At 38.8% G+C, this 20799-nt stretch overlaps 1 protein-coding gene across 3 annotated transcripts; it reads right to left on the bottom strand.

Annotated features, from left to right (window-relative positions):
• Positions 1-5209: 5209 nt before the first annotated feature.
• On the bottom strand, positions 5210-16512 carry ptgs1 (prostaglandin-endoperoxide synthase 1). Of its 3 annotated transcripts, XM_039804594.1 has the most exons (11): positions 16345-16512; positions 16176-16253; positions 14235-14351; positions 13529-13669; positions 12095-12238; positions 11303-11484; positions 11129-11212; positions 9874-10120; positions 8951-9237; positions 6588-6735; positions 5210-6197 (listed from the first exon to the last, which is right to left on the bottom strand). In XM_039804594.1, exons 1-11 carry the CDS (start codon positions 16349-16351, stop codon positions 5848-5850), a joined length of 1785 nt encoding a protein of 594 aa, XP_039660528.1. In that variant the 5' UTR covers positions 16352-16512; the 3' UTR covers positions 5210-5847. The 3 variants fall into 3 exon arrangements, with proteins under 3 accessions (XP_039660528.1, XP_039660529.1, XP_039660530.1); XM_039804595.1 differs by lacking the exons at positions 16176-16253; positions 16345-16512 and adding an exon at positions 15579-15884; XM_039804596.1 differs by lacking the exons at positions 16176-16253; positions 16345-16512 and adding an exon at positions 15589-15884.
• Positions 16513-20799: the final 4287 nt, after the last annotated feature.

Below are 20799 nucleotides of genomic sequence, written 5' to 3'. Positions count from 1 at the left end.
CCTTTGTAGAGTAAACAGCCTTTTACACAGCAGACATTTTGACTTGTCATAGTATAGGTATTACTAATCACAACATTTTTGCTGAATCCTTTCTATTCAAATACCCCAGTGAGGCAAGACAGTGTAACAGGGGCCAGGATGTATATTACAAGAAGACTGAAGCAGCTATATGGAATTCAGCCATCATTCATTTTATTATTTTAACCTGCGATTTTCTTACTGTGACATGTCAAAATGTCTTCATTAGGCCAAGAAACACAGGCTGGAAATATAGTTTTTGTTGCTATAGCAGCTGAAATGTTCACCTGTGCACAGACTAAAAATCTAGACAATCTTATAACATTTAACCCACAGAGGTCAGTATAACCATACTTTTCTGACATTACCATTTCAGTTACACATTCTACCATTTTACCATCCTTTTGTTTGAATACTAATAATGAATTCACTAATTCACCAAAGTTACATGAATGGTTACTGATGCAATCTACACACAAATTAATTAAAATTAAGTTTTATCTGTTGTTCCTTACTGCAGAGATCTTTAACAGGGGGTCCTGGACCCCTAAGGCAGCCTCAGAGTTGCTGCAGGGGGGCCATACAATGAAAATACATTGACATGAATCCAAAATATTATTTGTAAAGATAAATCTTTTTTTAATTTACACACAAACATTGATGATAGGCTTACTGGCCTATAGGTAAGTAGCCATAAGGTAGCCATCCACAGATACAGTTACGCTTAAGGATTCCACATTTTAACATGAAAATATGATGAATAAATATATGAATATGTCAACAATTATGAATTAAATAGCTTAGTATTGTATGCACCATTAAACAGGTATGTGTAGGCTTTAGGCCGCCCCACATGTTATTGTAGGCCCAATTTAATATGAAATTCTGTTTTATAAAATTTATATAGTACACACTAAAATACTAGGTTATTTTATTAACCCAACCACTGGGTTGAGGCTGTTTAACCCTGTATTATGTATATTAAACCCATATTGGGTTACTTTCAGTAACCCAGTTGGGTTAATGGTTTTGGACAGTGCCTCAATCTTCCTTGATCTGAATAACCGAACCAATGATCCTTTTAACCCAGGGTTATATTCAAGTTTGGGTTCCTCCTCCAATGGTCTTTTTCTTTTCCTCCGAGGCGGGCGAACACTTTTGTCATTTCTCATTTTTTTAGAAAACTACCTCTTTCTTCGACAGAAACATGAGCTTGCTAGTTGTTAGTTATGATATATATAATAATAATCATTATTTCCATAACGGGACAGCCTGTAGAACTTTACTTTGCCGAAAGCAACCGTTTCTGCCCCTCTAACGGCTACCACTGATGCTAATTAAGCAAACAGCTAGCAAGCTAGCAATGAGCCTATGCTTACTACAACATTGCTTGCAGTCAAACCGCAGACTTTAGCTCCGATTACTGGTTACTTACTTGATCTTGATTCATGTTGGTCTACACCTAGGGTTGTATTATCCACACTTAGTCAGAATTGCCGGATAGGAGGAGCATTTTAGCTCTGATAATCCAGTTAGCAATAGTGATTTCTAGCTAACTATGATTCATGCATACTATAAGGCTAGCGAGAGTTCAAATATTATAGCGCTAATGCTAGCTAGTTGGCTAATATTGTAGCATGATACCTAGCTAAGATTTAAATGGAGAATATTTCTAATTCTCTGAGGGAGTGACACATAAACAGTGGTTTTATACCCATTCATACATTTATACAAATTCACTATGATATGAGGTATTATATATAACCTTTTAAAAAGATCACTAATGCTAACCGCTAGCTAGCGCTAGTAGTAGTAATGTGGCCCCATGCGTTTGTTTTTTGGAAATGTTCATGCCATAAGGGAATTCTCTCTCTCTCTCTCTCTCTTGTCTCTCTCTCTTTCTAATATTTAGGAGGAATATAAGGACTAAAGGAGGAAATTAATTATTGTTAATAATTGTTGCTTATTAGTCCACTTATTTGATACACATTTTGAAATGAGGTAGGGGTAATGTAGGCCCCATGCGTTGCTTCTTTGGAAACGCTCATGTGATAAGGGAATGGGGGTTATTCCAGTTTTTCTCTTTTAAATGAGTAACTTAAATATTGTTCAATAAAATCTGTGACATTAATGAAGTGTATGCATTGTCTATTAGTATTATTATTATTATTAAAAATACAGGTATTTCATAGATTAAAGAATAACTAAATGAATGGGTCAAATATCAACCCAACAAGTGGGTCAATTTAACCCAATATTTGGGCTGGTGGGCCTGACCCAGTAATGAGTTTCATTAACCCAACATTGGTGTCAGAATGACCCATATTTTGGTTAGGCGAAGCAACCCATGTACTGGGTTAAAATTTCAACCCTGTTCAAAAAGTCAAAACAACCCAGCATGTGTTCTGTCCTATATTGAACCAGGGACTGGGTTGGGAATAACCCAATTTGGGTTATTTTCAGCCCAGTATTTTTTAGTGTGTGTCCCTCTTTTTCACCTGAGGGGTCCATAGTGTGCATAGTGTACAGTGTAATGGGAAAATTACATTTAAGCCTATAATTCCTTATATTTTTATGTTTAATTCGTACTTTACTTCTCTCACAAATGATGAAAGAGTTGATCTCATTTCCCACATGCAGATTTTGATTCTAACTGCTGAGACGTCCAGTCTGGAACATAATGTGAGCACTGTTTGTCTGAACCGATAAAAGTACAAGGTCACCCTAAAACTATCTCAGGTTTTCCCATGCCAGTTAAGATGTAACTGGGGGGTGAAAGTTGTACAGGGAGGAGGAGGTGAGATGGCTCCAAGATGTCTCTTGTATTTTTCTGATTGTCTTCATGTGTATCAGATTGCATGTAAAAATTGTAGCGTCATACCAAGCCAAGTGCGTGTGTGCTGTCACTCTGACGATGCATATAAGCCTAGTGTTCTTGTTCACTCATTTGAGGAACTGACTCCACACTGGGCTGCGGCCTTTTATGAAATCATGTTGCTCCTATATTTGCAAATATATCTTTTTTAATAAAATACAAAAACCCAACTTGGTTTTAGTCTCAGTCTGTCTTATTTGTTTCAATTTACTAAACTCTGAAATTTCCCCCCCTGCTGCAAAGGAAACTTCCACTACAACAGTACAGTGTGGTCAATGCACATCCACCCAGTGCACATTAACAACAAGGTGTAAACACAAAATTTACACATGCAGCCCTGTCTATCTTCTTGGGACATCACAGCAAAGCCACAGTAGTGTGTGATCCCTTTTCCACCAACGTCTGCATCTGCATCCACTATCCGTCAGTTAGTGTTAAAATTCAAACACACACATCACATTTAGCCATTTTGTATTGTGACTGTAGGTTTTTCTTAATTCAAATTGCATGTGTTAAAACCATAGACTGTTACAGTCTATGGTTAAAACTTATGTAACACTTTAAAAAATGTAACTAGACAGAGTGTGCAGCCATGTGCTGCTGGGGAGCGTGTCTATGTTCCCAGGGTCCTATATGGTCCCTAGCTCAACATCAATATTAAGAAGATCTTTCAAATGGTTCAATGTTTTCAGCAATGTTTTTCCCATAGGTCAAATGTTTAATTCATGTTTCCCTGGGTCCCTGGATTGTATTTTATTTTTTTGTCTCACTCCTTTTGCTGCTACAGGTTTCTATGTTTCAAGAAAAGAGCTATAATCAGTGTTGCTGGCTGAGTTTTGTTGCTTGCTTGCATGGCTACATGTATTGAATGTGTTCCACTTTGTGCTAAAGCTTGAAAAGTGTTATATGATACAACAATTATTTTTATCTATTTATATTTATTTAAATAAGATTGAAGTCAAAATGGCTGTATTAACAAATATACACGTACAAGAGGGGGGGAATACAAAACATTTTCAGAACCAATTTTAGTTTCAATATTATTACTGTGAAGATAGCCCTTACCAGTATCACGTACAATGTTGAAATATCAAGATACACACATGCTGAACATAGGACCCTGTTGGAAGTATCCCTGCGGCTGTACTGTAAGCACAGCACTGCATGTATTAAATGCTAATGTCAGCCTGCTAACAGGCTCACAATGAAGATGCTAACATGCTTATGCAAAGCAGGCATAACATTCACCATCTTGTTTTAGTGTGTTGGCATGTTAGCATGCTAACATTTGATAATTAGCACAACTATAATGGAAATCCATCCAAGCAAAAAATCTATTTGATATAATTCACATATAGACCATAATGGTCCATTAGACAAAGGCAACCGCCAGAGAAAATGACACAGTCGGCCCGCCAGCTGTTCACCTTCGGCATCTCGCAAGAAATGGGACTGACGTATTCGGCGGCAAACGTTTCATCCCCGCCAGCGGGACGCACCTATAGCCGACAGCTTAGGGCTGGCGGCTAAAAGAAGCCTTGCGGATATTTTTTGCTATCTGGGTAGTTGAGACATTACACAAAAAAACAAATGTCACTATAGACAGTGGGATTAATACTCTGGGGATCATGAAAAAAACAAGAACACACACACACACACACACACACACACACACACACACACACACACACACACACACACACACACACACACACACACACACACACACACACACACAGGTTTTGTTGGTTTGTCTGTTTTGGCCATTTCAACCAACTTAACTGGCTAGCATTACATTTTATTTATAGTATCAAATCATAACAACAGTTATCTCAAGACACTTTACAGATGTTTATTACAGGATTACAAGTGGGCTGTTGTCTGCCAGTGCTGATTGGGGTGTGATGAACAGTGGCAATTCTATTCACAATAAAGAAAATGGAACTATGACTAAAAATAGTAGTTGTTGTAGTAGTTCACGGTGTAACAGGGCACTGCAAGGCATAGCAGGGTGTAGTAGGGCATAGCATGACGTAGCAGGGCGTAGGCCGAGCGTAGCAGGGCGTAACTGGACATAGCACGGCATAGCAGGGCGCCTAGCAGGACCACGGCGACAGATGCAACCATGATTTAGGTGCCATCCTAATCCAGGGAAAACTGTGGGGAGAGAAAACATGAGGGCTTCGGGTATGTGGGAAGCCAGTGAGGGATCTAGTCCTTATTGTTATAGTACAGAGTTGGACTGTTTTAATCTGCACTCTTGCCTCATGTGGAGCCACTGTTGAGCAAAGCACTTAAACCCCCAATGCCCCAGTGTAGTGGCCAACTTTTATTTTTGAATTGCAACATTTTCTTTTGTACAGATTATAAACATTGATTGAATGTAATTTTGACCTAAATGACATGGGTTTCTTCTAATATGCAACAATAATAACTGTCTGCAGATCATTACTTATAATTCATGAACTATTTCTTACTTTTATTTTTGGCAATTTAAAATACAGTGTATTCATTCTCTTCTTTGAACAGGTCATCTGTACAGTAACGTAATTTAATTGTTGGTATTCAAGAAGATATAGTGATACAATACCTTTACTCTGAAAAGAAGAGGGGAAAAAACAAAAACCCAAACAAAAAAGTTATACTGAGTTTCATCATTAGCAAATTAAAATACTTCTCCGAGGTCTAGAGGAATTTTCATTCTCCGGAAACTATAGAATTTGTCAGCTGTATTTTTTGGAGGTAGACCTGCTTAAATGCAGAGTATGTCATTCACTGAAGCCAGGAATAAAACCACTGCATTAGCACATGTAGTATAAAAGTCACCCTTTCTCCCCAACAGCAATACATATGGTCTGAATGAGAATATGACAAGAATTTACAACACATTGACAACTACTATGTCTCCCACAGTCAGTATAGTAATAAACTGATTGTGATTAATGAAATACTCATTAAAGTTCAGTGGGTGATTTTCTTGGTTTTGTGTCCTCCTCTTTTCGTGGAACATGAAAGTCCACGTATGGACACCACTTGGTGTTGAGGCACACCAGTTTCTTCAGAGTGGAAGTTTTGACGATATTGAAGCCCGTCTCTCCCCCAAAGGTGCTGGGCTTCCAGTACTCAGGGGAGCAGATGGGGTTTCCCAGCAGGCCTTTCAGGGAAAATGGAGCACCCATCTCCACCATACTCTCACCAAATAGGCTGTTAGGACGGGTTTTCTCCAGCAGGACGCCGGGGTAGAGCTCCAGAGCATCTATGTCACCATAGAGCTCCTCTAAACCTCTGGCCATCTCTATGTCATCTGTTTGGAAAAGAGAAAACGGCTCTTAATTAACTCAGAGATTGTTATTCATATCCTTACTATCATCTTTGTTACAATGTGGAATGTGTAAATGCGGTTTTCCTTTACCCACTTCAAAACATAGTTTGCTAAACAAATTTCACTTATTTAAAGTATATCTACTGTTTTATGTTTTGATCCACGCTAGCATGTAGTATTCTGTGTATCTTTTAATCTGGAAAGCACTTTGTGCTAAAGCTCGAAAAGTGTATATAAATACAACTATTATTTTAATCCAATTTAAATAAGCTTGCTGTATTAACAAATATACATGTGCAACAGATTTTTGCAAAGGGGGAATACAAAACATTTTCAGAACCAAGTTTTAGTTACAATATTATTTGTGCTTACCAGTAAATTCATAAAAAGATGTGTATGGCTTCAGGTTAAACTTCTTCCTGTATTCATTAAAGGGCTGCACACGTGTTGCTCGAGACTCTCTGATGACCATTTCTGCCACTTTGAGCACTACCGCATGAGAGTTGCGACCTCCACCTATCTGAAACACAGACAAAGAAGTTCCTGCAATGTTATTTTAATGAACTGTTAATGATAATACCGTCAGCCAGATGTCAAACAAACGTGTAGCCTGGCAGGCAACAACACTTAAAGCTATAGTGCGTAGTTTCTGTCGCCCCCATGAGGAATTCTAAGTAATGACAACAACAATGTCGGTGCGTCCACATGATACAAGCCTTCTGTGATCGCGCACAGCCCCCACCTCTCCTTCACGCAGTTGCTAGTATGCAATTGCCTCTTCAAAAGAGGTAATTATTTTCACTCGAGTTTCTGGGCGGGAAAGTCACCGGACGACACAATCTTCTGAACCATACAGAGAAAAACAGAGAGAGTTGTGTGGAGCTGATAGTCTTAATTAGCTTAATTAGCTTTGTAGCAACTCATCTGGCAATGGCTGGAATGTAACGGACATTCATTAAAGGTGCTCTAAGCGATGTTGGGTGACGGCACTTCTTGTTGACGTTCGAAGTATTTTCAAACAAAACGAGACTAGCTCGCCCCTCCCTCCTCCTCATCCTGTCCCCTCTCCCTCCCTTACGTGCTTCTGCGAACTAACCCTCCCAAGCCCCACCCCCAAATCCTTGACGGTTATTGGCTGGAACGCTGGAAGACTGTTTGTTATGTTTCGTGGTGCAGGTTGGCACAGTTTGTTTTTGTTGCCATTTGTGGAGCCTGGGCTGTCTACAGAGACTGCATTTTTTTACAGTGTGTTCAGGGGACAGGCAGCTCGCGGATAGCGAGGAGATGTTTGCTGTATGTGACAAAAAATGTAGCCTAAAAAATGTGTGACATCGCTTAGAGCACCTTTTCTTATATAATATGTTCTGTCTTTATTTAGAGGTTTATGGTATATATTATATGTCCGTTGTCTTTGGGGCGAGTTAAGCTACTCTGAAATGTCATCATTTGGTATGTGATTGGTATTATTATCAATATTTGCATCCAGAGGGTTAGAGGTGTTTAATAACGAGGTTTTACGTATCAGTGAAGACGTCTTGCAAATGCAACCACCAAGAGTCAAAGAAAGATGATAGGAACAAGTTCCTGTGCAGCATTTCCTGTCATCTATCTATTTATCTACTGTGTCTACTTCAGTGGTGGAAGTATTCAGACCCTTTACCTAAGTAAAAATTGCCATACAACAATGTATAAATATTACATTACAAGTAAATGCGCTATTCAAAATCCTACTTAAGTAGAAGTACAAAAGCATCTTCAGCAAAATGTACTTAAAGTATCAAAAGTACATCTGTAGATCTGAAAAGAAAGTAGATCTGCAGAAGAATGAACCTTGCCTGACATATTATTATGAATTACATTATCTTTTTTTTTTTTTTAAAGATAATTTTTTCTGCATTTTAGGCCTTTATTTCCACAGGACAGATGAAGACATGAAAGGGGAGAGAGAGGGAATGAAATGAAGCAATGGACCGCAGGTCGGCGTCGAACACACACTTTTAATACTGATGCCTAAATGCATAAGTAGCATTTTATTGATGTAGCTAGTCGAGGTGGAGCGAGTTTTAAATACTTTATATACAGCTGGATTGTTTTGTCCAGTGGTTCTCAAACTAGGGGACGGGCCACTTCAAAATGTCACATGACAAATCTGAGGGAACATTAGATTATTAAATGGGCAGGAAAGAAGACAAAAAAAACAAGCTTTATTAAACAAATATGTACTTTACTTCTTTGGACTTTTCTCTAACCTTTTTCTTTGTAAATGTTGGATAATTTCACCTTTTTGGGACTTGAGCAGTTATTTAAATGAAACCATCTGAGAAGTTAGATAAATATCTGAAGCATAACAAGGGGCCTCAACTGCCTCTTTTGTCAGGGGTCAAAAGCCAAAAAGGTTGGAAACATCTGGTCAATAAACAATGCATTTTATAAGCTCATCGTACGTGTTTTATGTAAAATCTTAATTTGAAAAGTACCTAGTAGGCTAAATATAGCTGATACATAAATGTAGTGGAGTGAAAAGTACAATATTTGCCTCTAAAATGTGGTGACGTAGAAGTATAAAGTAACATGTAAAAAGTAAAAAGTAAAGTACAAGTACATCAAAGTGTACTTAAGTACAGTACTTGACGACGGTAAACTTTACATCCATAAAAGCAACAATACTAACAAAACTGCATTTGTAACTCTAACACTGGATTATAGTATACAATCAGAAGATGGTACTTATCTACCTGTCCTGCAGGTTGTTGGGAGAAGGCATCCACTAGTTTCTCCACCCCATAGTGCATGATGAGGGAGGTGTTGTAAATAAACTGGGAGTATGGGATTTCATCTCCGTCGATGAGGAAGCTGTCAGGCATCAGTGGATGCCAGTGGTAGAGGTGGCAGAACTCCAGAGCGATGCGGTTGCTGTACTGGAAACGTACGCTGAAGAGCAGGGCGGGATCAAATTTCAGTTTCAGCAGGTAACCACTCAGATGCTGCACGTACTCTTCGATTATAATGTTGAGGATCTCTCCTGGGGGACAAAAACAAACGTCATCACTTCATGTCACACACGGATTAACTTTATCGAAATAAAAAACATATAAAGAAGCTTCAAGATGGAAATTTGAACTGTTAATTTGTGCATACAATTAGAGCTGCAACAGGGAATCAATTAGTTGATTGAAGTTAATAGGCAACTATTTTTTAAACAAAAATGCCAAAAGTGTAATAGTTCCAAGGTCTCAAATGGTAGAATGAACTGCTTTTCTTGGTCTTAGATTATAATAAATGAAATATTATTATTATTATTACTGTTGGTCGGACAAAACAAGACATTTGATGAAGTCACTTTTTCACAGTTTTCTAATGTTTTATACACCAAACGATTGATTGATCGATCGAGAAAATAATCTGCAGATTAATCAATTACAAAAACAATTGTAAGTCTAAAAACAATTTTACTTACTATGTGGACTGTACTGAAAAAAAAAAAGTGTAAAGATCCATTTTTAAGTTATTATTTTACAAACCTATTATTGGTCAAAAACCTGTTAAAAGTGGTCGATATACTGTAGGTTGAAATGCTCCAATCTGTCACAGAGAAAGAAGATTTGCAGATCCTGACACCATCTTTGGACTTAAACTGTAAACATATCTAGGTTCTCACCAATCATGATGAGTCTGGTGGTCTGGAAGAGCTGCTCATCGTCCCAGGTGGGATGTTCTGCCTTCAGGATGTCACAGACTCTGTTATGCTCCCTCAGCCATATGGTGGCGTACATGGTGAGGCCCGGCAGGAGGCCAAATACCTCATGACCAGTGACCAGACGCTTCTCTGGGGGGAAGTGTTCAGGATACACCATGTGCACAGGGACATCAGATACAGTAGGGGGGTACATCTCACCATGTATCAACTGTCAACAAACAAAAGCATGTATAAGCAAAGTTTTTAAACCTTTTTATTCTTTCATGATAACTCATGTGCACAGGGATCTCTGATACAGTAGGAGGGTACATCTCACAAAATAGTAATCCACATTTGAGAGAAGTATTTTGGTTTAAGGTTTGATTCTGAGCTATTTAAACTTTTAAATACCCTGTTTGCTCTACTATTTCTTCATAAATGTACATTCTTGCCATAGTTGGCTTTGTTGTGCAAAGTAAAAGTAGCAGACTTGTCTTATTTATGAGACAACATCTTCAAGCTTTAAGATGAAGATAGTTTGAAGAAGTTCCCTCTCAAACACTGATCTCTAGCACTCGGACACGCTGATCTTTCTACACTTTAATTTTCAAATGTATCTTTCAAGTTTTGCTGCTCCTATTGTCATATGCTTGTTTTTATTGTTTTGTTTTATTTCCTGTTTCTATGTATTGCACTATTGCCCCAGGGGCGAAATATTACATTTCTGCTTTTTGCATAACCTGTAAGGAGACGAATGACAATAAACTTGAAAGTGTAACTTCATCACAAGCATGTCAAAGGCACAATAATGTGCTGTCAAAGTGAGTGTGAGGATTGTCTCTCTAACAACTTTATCACTATCTCTGCTGTCTGGAGACAGTACCATAGCATTCTCAGAAGTCAGTGTGACAGAGGAAGTAAAAGTTGTTCAAGGCTGACACCCTTTAGATATGCAAGAAACGTCTGGTGGTTTATGAAATACCACAATACAAAGCCTTTAGAAACGTTTGTGTAATATCATGCAGAGTTAGGCTATTCGTTTTTTATCATGATGGAAATAACTGATATTTTAATGGCATATTGGGAAATACGCTCATTTGCCTTCTTGTCGAGAGTTAGATGAGAAGATTGATATCGCTCCTCAGTACAGACATGAGAGTGATATCGATGTCCTCATCTAACTCTCTGCAAAAAAGCAAATAAACGCATTCCCCAAAATGACAAGCTTCTTCATTACCTGATATTTTAGCTTTCCATCTTGATGAAGCCGGAGTTGAAGCTGTCGTATCAGGTTGTCTCCATAGATATTGCTCGCATCTACCTGGTGTGAGAAAAATACTTACATTTGGCAAAACATTCAAAAGTCAAACACACAAAAAACTAATTATGAAAAAGACAGTATGCATCTCACCCCATGGCCTAAAGCCTTAGTGAAACCATCTTCAACTTCCTTGTTTGTCTTGAAAAACTGGTGGGTGAAGTGTTGGGCCATGAAGGCAAACATCAGGTTGGTTCCCTGAGGATCTGGCCTGAATTTCTTTCTCTTAAAAAACCTCTCGGCCAACACTTTGGGATCAGGAAGATCAGGTTTACCTGTAGAGAAAGAAACATTTAAAGGTCCCATGACATGGTGCTCTTTGGATGTTTTTATATAGACCTTAGTGGTCCCCTAATACTGTATCTGAAGTCTCTTTCCCGAAATTCAGCCTTGGTGCAGAATTACAGAGCCAGTCCCACAATGAGCTTTCCTTAGGATGTGCCATTTCTGTGTCTGTAGCTATTGAGGAGGAGAAGGGGGGGGGGGAGGGCAAGTTGGAGGGTGGGGGTGTGGCCTTGACCAACTGCCACTTTGCTCGTTTGAAAGCCATGATGTCTCTCTCTCATGGGTCGGCCAAATTATCTGGGCGGGCAAAGCAGAGAAAGGGGAGGTAACCTTTATCTGGAATCTTGCTCCTTATGAGGTCATAAGGAGCAAGATTTCAGATCGGCTCATCTGAGCTTTCATTTTCTCAAAGGCAGAGCAGGATACCCAGGGCTCGGTTTACACCTATCACCATTTCTAACCACTTGGGGACCATAGGTAGGCTGGGGGGAGTCATATTAACGTTAAAACACCTCATAAAGTGAAATTTTCATGCCATGGGACCTTTAAAGATTTCCTCAGTAGCATAATCGTCTGTGTATATAGTTGTGCAGGTCTCACCTTTAGTTCCCATCGGCAAAGGGCAGTCTTCAGGTACAGGAGGGAGGAGACGGGTGTAGTAGGAGATGTTGTAGTAGGACTCCCAATTGAGGTATCCATATTTAGAATTGTAGGTTGGAGGGCTTGGAATAAGGTCGCTTCTGACTTTGGGAGAAAGTGACAATATGTAGTTTACAACAACTGTCTTTTTTTGTATATTTTCCATGTTTGCTGGTTCAGTGGAATGGATGAACTAGCATGTTTGGACACCTAATTAATCCATGTGTAAGTACCCAGCCTACAAGTACCAAGTACCACAGCATACAACCTCCTTTAGTATAGCCACTGTAATTCTGTAAAGTGTTCTTGGGTTTCATGAAAAGGTGCTATATAAATAAAAGTTATTATTATTATTATTATTATTATTATTATTATTATTATTATTATTATTATTATTACCCTGTAAGTACATGGATAAGGCTGGTGATATACAATATGTATCTTAGTGTCAACAAATCCCATGAAACTAAGGAATTTATCCTACTCGCATGCTACGAGCTACAAAGCCTGATATAACTTATTATTCTGTTCCACAGGGCTAAATTGGTGTCCAAAATCTATTACAGACACATCTAGCCACATTTTTGCATGACAATGAACGAGAAGCTGTAGTGAAATTCTATTCAGCCCACATACACTGTCCTGCAGCTGAAAATACCCACTAGCACACCAAACGTGTATTCCCAAACTGAGATGGACTGACAGATCTTTTCTTTTCATGTAATTTGTTGACAATTATTAAAGTATGGAATAACGCCAGACTTCATCTTTAACTCTGCTCTGAGTTTGCGTTTGCTTGCAGGGAATACAACAGCACAAAGTGAGAGCATGCGACTTTGAAAATGTTAGCAAAAGAAATCTTGATGCTCATTTAATTCTAGTAACTCAGCTCCTTTTTTGTGGGTATAAATACACTTTTATTCGCAGTCACAAATCTTGCATGCTCTCAAAACTTCAACTTGTGATGCATTTAAAAACTGATCAACTTTCTTTTGTGTTGTCTCAATAGTTTTTGTCTATAAACACACACGTCTACATGCAAACAGCTTTGTGTCTATAGATGAGGCAAACCCATTCTGACCCCTTTTCCTTGCTTCTCACATAGAGTAAGACAACCTTACCCCACCAGGCCTTATCTAAAACAGCCTTGACCTCAGCAATATACTTATTAAAATGTGTCTCCACCTTTAAATACATCAAGGCTGATAAAACCATAACTCCAGCCAATATTGTGTTTCCAAATACATATTGTGAACATAAATAACAGAGAAGAACTAAAACAATATTAGCTGCAAGCAAGTCATGTTGTTTTATCTGCTGTGGTCTGTTGGATTCTGCCGATTGAGTGACTTGTTTGAGGGTTGTAGTTTTTTTACCTTAAACCTTTTCACCTACCCGTCAGCACTAATCTCATGAATGTGCCACGCAGGAAAGAGCTGTTGACGATGTCCCAGAACCACTGGAAGTGGGTGAGGATAAAGTGAACCGTCGCAGGCCTCGGCTTCAGCATGAGACGAACTCTGGTCCAGAGCTCCGCTACACACAAAGATCAAGAATAAATATTCTTTGTACCACTTCTAATAAAGCAAGGGTTTATAAATTGTGACTAATGTAAATACATAATGTATGAATGCTTTAAAGATCACTTATATACATTAATGAGAAAATTGTTTATGTTGCCATGTTGGCTGGTGTTTATCCTCCTTCAAAATGACATGTGCTTTATGTTTTTAGTTCTTTAGTTTATAAAGTGGTGGAGGATTAGGATAAGGATAGATCCAATTGACAGTTTGACCTCTGACCTTCTGGAAGCACAATGTATTTATTAACAATGTCTACATATTTACAACTATACTTTATCTATTATTGTTAAAATGCTTTTTTCATGTTAATTATCAGTTTTTTTATACAAAATAGGAGGAGCATTAGAGTGCATGAGATTATGGTTAGCGTAGTAGGGTAACTTTAGGGTTAATTTGTCCCAATGTTACATTAAAGTAGTACTTGAGCTAACAGGGTTACTTGGAGCTTTTGAATGAACCCACACCCAGATGCCGACACACAGATTTATGTTGAAAATCCTCAATTTTGCTGTACTTACGAACAGTACAGTTGTCTCCATAGAAGCCTGTGCGAGTGCAGTCACATTCGTAGCGGTCTGCACCAAATCTCACACACACTCCTACGTTCTGACAAGGGTAGTAACAACAGGGATTCACTGCAAACGAGGAAAAAGATCATCTTATTTTTTCTTAATGAATAATTGTTATAATGTAGCTCCAGCTGAACTAAATGACGGATAGTACAGGTGGTGTAATGAATCAGCACAATACTGAAACACAGGCAACTTGAATTCATTTAAATATCATTGTGTGTGTGTGTGTGTGTGTGTTGATTCATACATGTCCCATAAATCTTACACTTTAAAGCTAAAACCAACCTGAAACTTGTATTAACCCACATTACCACTACTCCCTCGTTAACCCCACTTCCACCGAAAAGTCTCTTTACAGGAACTGTTAAATAGATTAGGACTTCCCTGCTTCTGGGTAACAAGCTGCTGCTGCCCCACTGCAACCCCTCCCCCATATCTTTAACACTTGCTGTATTGTGGCTTCCTGTCCTCCCTTCATACTTGCAGAAGTTCAATAAGATAATCAGACACTGCAGCTTTTTCTTCCTCATTTAGCTGTGAATGAGAGAATAGATAAGCATGCCCACCCTACATGAACAACAAATAGAGGAGATAATCAAGATGGTGCCGTGGATGGCGGCCTCGGGGTTGTGCTCTCTAGTACTTTTTTTTGTCTTTGTTCATTTGTTCAGCTTTCAGCTGGCACTCTCTGATGCGTATGTCTATTTCTGTGTATGTACTTTGAGTGCATCAAAAAGCATGAGTCAAATTCCTTGTATGTGTTCACACTTACTTGGCCATTAAAGGTGATTCTGATTTAGGTTTCCAAAAGGAGAAAGTGTAAGAATGCATGCATTGTTTAAAGTAGTGTAGGGTTAACTCTACCAGGGGAGGCAAGGATGCAGATAAACATTTAGATTGAGTTACTTATAAAGTAGAATATATGCAAAATTAGTCTACTTCTGAACTCAATTATTGTGTAAATCTAACATATACAGGTTGACTACTTTACCGTCCCACTTTTTCAAACTATTTACCTATGGTATGATCTGAATTACACTCTTTAAGCTGCACTGCACCAAAGTCTAAATACATTGTGGCTTAAATTGAAATAGTGTTTTTATCCATACATCCATTCAGGGATAGAGCCAATCCAAAAATGCACTGGAAAACAAACAGGGTAAAAGTAAATACCATGGACTTGTCACAAGGCAGTACATGAAATAAAATGTAATACATCAAAATTCGTCATCACAAAATCACAAAAATATGTGTAAAATCCAGTCATTTATTCCTCTATTTATTACATACAGCTTCTCACTTCTCCCAGGCCATGGAACTGCCATTTTCCATCCATCCACCAGATACCCTCAGACTCTCCCACCTGTCCCTGTGTCTCACATCCACCTGCTCACCTGTTTCCACTTTCCCTCATCAGCCCTGCATGATTGTCAATGTTGCTTCGTGCCTTGCTTTCTCTTAACCCTGAAATGTGGGAAATGTACCTCTACCTGCCTGTAAGCGTATGTGTTTTCACCGTAGACAGTATAAAAGGTTTTCGTTTCTTCAATAAATGACTGAACTTTTCTTTATTTTCTTTTTCGGCCTGGATTTGCCTGACACCTTTGTGATTTTTGTGATTGAATAACATCCAAAAAAAAATACATCAGGAGTCAAAAGAAGCACATTAAAATGAAGGTCACAATTCAGGCCATCAGAAATTCTGCCCCTACTTGGCCTGGAAATGTAACAATATATGTAGCATCACCCAGTTTTAAAACATAAAAAAAGAAAAAAAACTTAATTTTTTTTGTATAATTAGCCAATTACATCCTACCAAACCAAATTCTCAAATGATCAGTCTAACTATAAAGATGTGCTGTGATGGGGAAAAGAAAACGTGCTTACCAACACTTGAGTCACCAGCACATGATGAGCTCTCCAGCAGCAACAGGTTGAAAAACCAGATGGAGAAGATCCTAAACTCTATGAAAGTTAAAACAGTTGAATATTATCTGGTGTGTAAAAACATCAAATTCCGTTAGCAGGTGTTTAATTAAATAATGTGAGGACTCACCTTTCATGATTTCCACACCTGGGTCGTTCTGTGAGGGCTCAAATTTAAAAAGTTTTGGTTAACAGTGTTCTTCTGTTTCTCAAAAGTAATTTCAGACACATGGGTTGGCTACTTTCTGCACAACAACCCATAGGCCTGCTACTAACATCTATAACACGAATGGGTGGTGTTTCCTCTACTTCCTCCATTTAGTCTGCAGTAGATTTTAAAGAAAGCCTGCTGCATGTAAACTAAATAATTTGGACTTGATCATTTTTAACGAGAACCGGTGGGCAAATTGTTATTAGGATAATGGTGAGACCCATGTGTGTACAAATTTTGACAACTTAAAATAATGAAAATTATTGGTTCTTATGTGTCATTCAAATCATTACAGTGAAAGGAAACATGAAAGGATGCTAAGGGATGATTTCAAAGTGCTTTATCTCCACCTGCTGGCAAATTTATGTAACATCCAAGGCTTAATTGCCCCTCATACATACGCTACTCACAAAAAGTTAGGGATATCTGGCTTTCGGGTGAAATCTATGGAAAATGTAAAAAGTTCAAGCTACGGTGGTATTATATCATGAAAGTAGTGCATTTAAGTAGAAGCATGCAATGGTGATTTCCTCATCTCAAAAAATTTTGAAAAACAGTGGTGGGTATACCACAACAAAAAATGTCAATGTCTCAATAACTTGTCCACAAGTCGAGTTATTGTCTGCTGAGGCATGGTATCCCTTGAAGGGCGGCCCTCGGGTCAATGAGGTTCTGGGATACAGAGTTACGGGCTTCAACACGGCGACTCAACTGATCCCATAGGTGGGATTCAGGTCTGGAGAAAGTGCAGGCCACTCCATTTGAGGTACCCCAGTCTCCAGTTCCCTAATGATGCGACCTCGATGAGCTGGATCATTGTCATCCATGAAGATGAAATTAGGCCTGTGTTGTTCATGCAGGGTTACAATGACTGGATTAATGATGTTATTCAGGTAGTATGGGCATGTCACTGTACCATTCAGAATGTGTAGGGCAGCTCTGTATTGACTGGACACACATGTCCACACTGTCCAACACCACCACCACCAAAGGGTCACAACCATAGATGTCACAACAACAGTGGCTGATGCATAGCGCTCTCCTTGCCGTCTCCAACATCGTTGGCGGCCATCATTTCTGCTCAACGTGAATCGACTTTCATCAGAGAACAGCACTGAGGCCCACTGGTCCCTCGTCCAGCAAGACGATGACGCCTGTGCCTGGTGGTGTGGTCAGGTACCCTTGCAGGTCGTCTAGCACGCAGACCACGCAGATGTAAACGGTTTCGAATGGTGTGACGTTACAATTGGGTGCCTCTCACCTTCCTTAAATGTGCCTGGAGTTGAGTTGTTCATCATCTGGTTCTGCCGGGCACCGTTCACAATGAAGCGGTCATCAGTGTGGGATGTGGCCAATGGGCGTCTACTTCTATGCCTTTCTGTGACTCTTTCAGTTTCCTGTATCTCTGTTGCAACCTGCTGATGACACTCTGTGACACTCTAAGCTCAGTGGCCACTTCATCTGAGAACATCCTGTTTGAAGCCTCGCAATGGTGAGGTACTGTTGATCAATTGTTAGGTGTCGTCTTGGTCTCATGATGTCAAAATGTGAACAGCATGATGAGGAGGAATGTTTAAATACCAATTCTAATTGAACCAGGAAATGTATTGGTCGATTCATGGATCAAAACATTTTGCCATTTGTTAGAGAACAGCAAGTTGTGCAGAAAGTACGAAACATTGAACTGTTGGACATGTGCAATCACCTGTAAAGGTTATAGTTGATTTTAGGTTAATCCTGAAATTTCTCCAGAAAGCCGAATATCCCTGACTTTTTGTGATTAGTATGTGTACTAAATATCCCCAGAACCCGTAAATAGCACAGAGACACTGACACTGATTGGAAATTGTTCCTAGTAAATATGTTTTGTGTTTTTAAGGGAATAAGGGGGGAGAGACACAGGAACAAAGAGGCTGTCTTCTTTAAAAAAAGAACCAAACAATGCAGTTGAGTTGCCAGGTTCTGATCTCCTTTCCACGGAGACATTATCTGAGCCAAACCGATGTGAGATTTTTGCCTGTTGAAGTAATTTCCTGCATACTGTAGCAATTTTAGGACCAGCTTGTCTACATGAAGATAATTCAAATCTTGACCAAAACATGTTCAGCCAATTCTTTTAAACTTTACAGACCTCACCTTAGCTCTCTCTGAAGATGCAGTTTGTTACTGAATCTGTTGTTTCCAACAAAAACGAGTTCACACTGGCTTTGCAAAATTTCCAAAATAATCTTCTAAACCTCTGATCAAAAATATAATGTTGTTATGCTTAATTAAACATCAGAAGCTGATCTGTCTTGCTGAAACAAAAAACAGTGAACAGCAGTGAAAAGGTTTCTTTTCCATGTCCTGTCATCTTCAAGGAGTGTACAGTATATAGTGTACAGTATGTACAGTATCTGTCGTGGTTCACATACAAACTAAGAGCTCAGCTTTTTGTCACCCTGAGGTCACATTGTATTATCTGCCAAGTTTGGTCAGCATGTGTTATGCTCCCAAAACTGTGCTGCATGCACACCTTAAAATCTTCCTCCAAAAGACTCTAATCTAATCTAATCTAAAGTAGATATAATTATATTAAAGAAAATGTTAGTTAAAAAATGTTTAACGTGTTTGAAAATATGTATCAATGTATTTTTTGACAGATAATTTTAGTAAATTAAGGAAAATATTTTTACAGTGTCTAAGTGAGTGTTGGAGTGTAGAAATCATGGATGTATGAGAAGGTAGAGATGGTGATGTAGGGCAAGATGTGTGTGAGTACAGTGGGAGTTTGTAAACTTATTGTAAATTAAGTGCAAATGCATATCTAGAAAATACTCATAATGCATTTTTTTTTACTGTCCTCTCCTGAAAAACAACTTCATAAGTCATTTGTACAATCAGCAATTACGACCTATATTTACGTTTTATTCTTAGGTTGTGGCGCCCTCTAGTGGTCGTAGTAATTATGATGGGAGCAAAGACAATTCTGAAAAGGAAAACACAAAATAACACCCCAAATCCCAGAAAATGTGATTTTTTATTATATGGGCACTTTAAAGTTTCACAGTGGGAAACCTAGTGGACTGAAGGATATCCATCCAATGGATGTTCAGTATACCAACCAACCTCTGCAGCTTTAAACTGTATTTGAATTACATTTTGTTTCCTAGACATGATTGATATGAAAAAGAATGAGAGGCATCAGGAACTAATTATCAAATCATCATTTCCCGTCTTAGAAGTGCCTGAAAAGGACTTGTATCTGCGCAGGGCTCGTAGACTTGCTGCTGGTTGCCATGGTGCTGTTGGCTCAGGCTGCAGAGCGAGGCTCGCTGCTTCCTACAGCACTCCTGGTAATTGAGATCAGATGCTCCTTAGAGTGGAACCTGGACTGGGAGTAACCTGGAAGCATTTATTTTATGGAGAAGATGTTTAGTTAAGCCATGCTCCCGCTCTAAATGAGCCTCGGTCCGACTCTGGTGATGAATACGATTGGTGAAAGCACTGAAGGCTGGTTCCTGACTTCTTCCTTCCCCCCAGATCGGGTTACAGATTAGCAGACTTCCTGTCCAGTTGAGGAACGGGGCGACCCAATTGACGAGGGGAGAGGCGATAGGCGTGCTGTTGAGGGCATCATGGGTTTTCTTAGATGGAGTTTCTGACAGAGCCACACAGCGCTGGGTCCTTAAACAGCCAACCAGGTATCATTTGTTAAACCTGTTAGAAGATTATAAAGAAGGACTGACCTCCCCTGGAGTCAGCTGGTGGTCCACTTATAGGCAGTGGTGGAAAGTAACATTTACTCAACTATACAGTACTTAAAGCTGCACTAGCCAATATTTTATATAACCAATGCATTAAATGACTATGTGTAACGTGAACAGTGTCTCTCATAGTGACAAACCGACTCTGCAGTGCCCCTGTTTATGGAGCTTTTTAGTCACAATAAGCCTTTTTGTTTTGTTGTCCGTCATAAAAAACTAAACTTGGCTCTGCCAGCCATAGCATATCATCATGATGACAGTACAGTACATGAGGTAGAAAAAATATCTCCTTCTTAAGATACCTCCTTATTATTTCTTTATTTCATAAATCAGTTAGAGTCAGTGGTGGAAGAAAATACTCACCTTTGACTCAAGTAAAAGTAGAAATTCCACAGTGTAGAAATACTAATATAGTGTTAAAATATACTTAAAGTGCCAAAAGTAGTCAAAGTACTCACTATGCCCATTTTATAATAATGTATGTTATATTATTGGATCATAATTATTGATGCATTAATGTCTAAGCATCACTAATGTTGCATCTGGTAAAGGTGAGGCTACTTTTAATGTACTGCCAGGGGTCTTAATCCATAAAAATACATCATAAACACATTTTTGGACACATTTA

Source organism: Perca fluviatilis, chromosome 6 (genome assembly GCF_010015445.1).
Source record: "Perca fluviatilis chromosome 6, GENO_Pfluv_1.0, whole genome shotgun sequence".
Classification (NCBI taxonomy): Eukaryota; Metazoa; Chordata; class Actinopteri; order Perciformes; family Percidae; genus Perca; species Perca fluviatilis.
Note: the sequence above shows the minus strand (reverse complement) of the source record. Positions and strands in the feature narration are given on the sequence as shown.

Coding starts and splice junctions, on each gene's coding strand:
- ptgs1 (XM_039804594.1), bottom strand. Junction 14,352..16,175: donor TGCTGGTGACTCAAGTGTTG/GTAAGCACGTTT, acceptor CCTCGTTTGCAG/TGAATCCCTGTTGTTACTAC. Junction 6,198..6,587: donor ATCTTTTTATGAATTTACTG/GTAAGCACAAAT, acceptor TTTTCCAAACAG/ATGACATAGAGATGGCCAGA.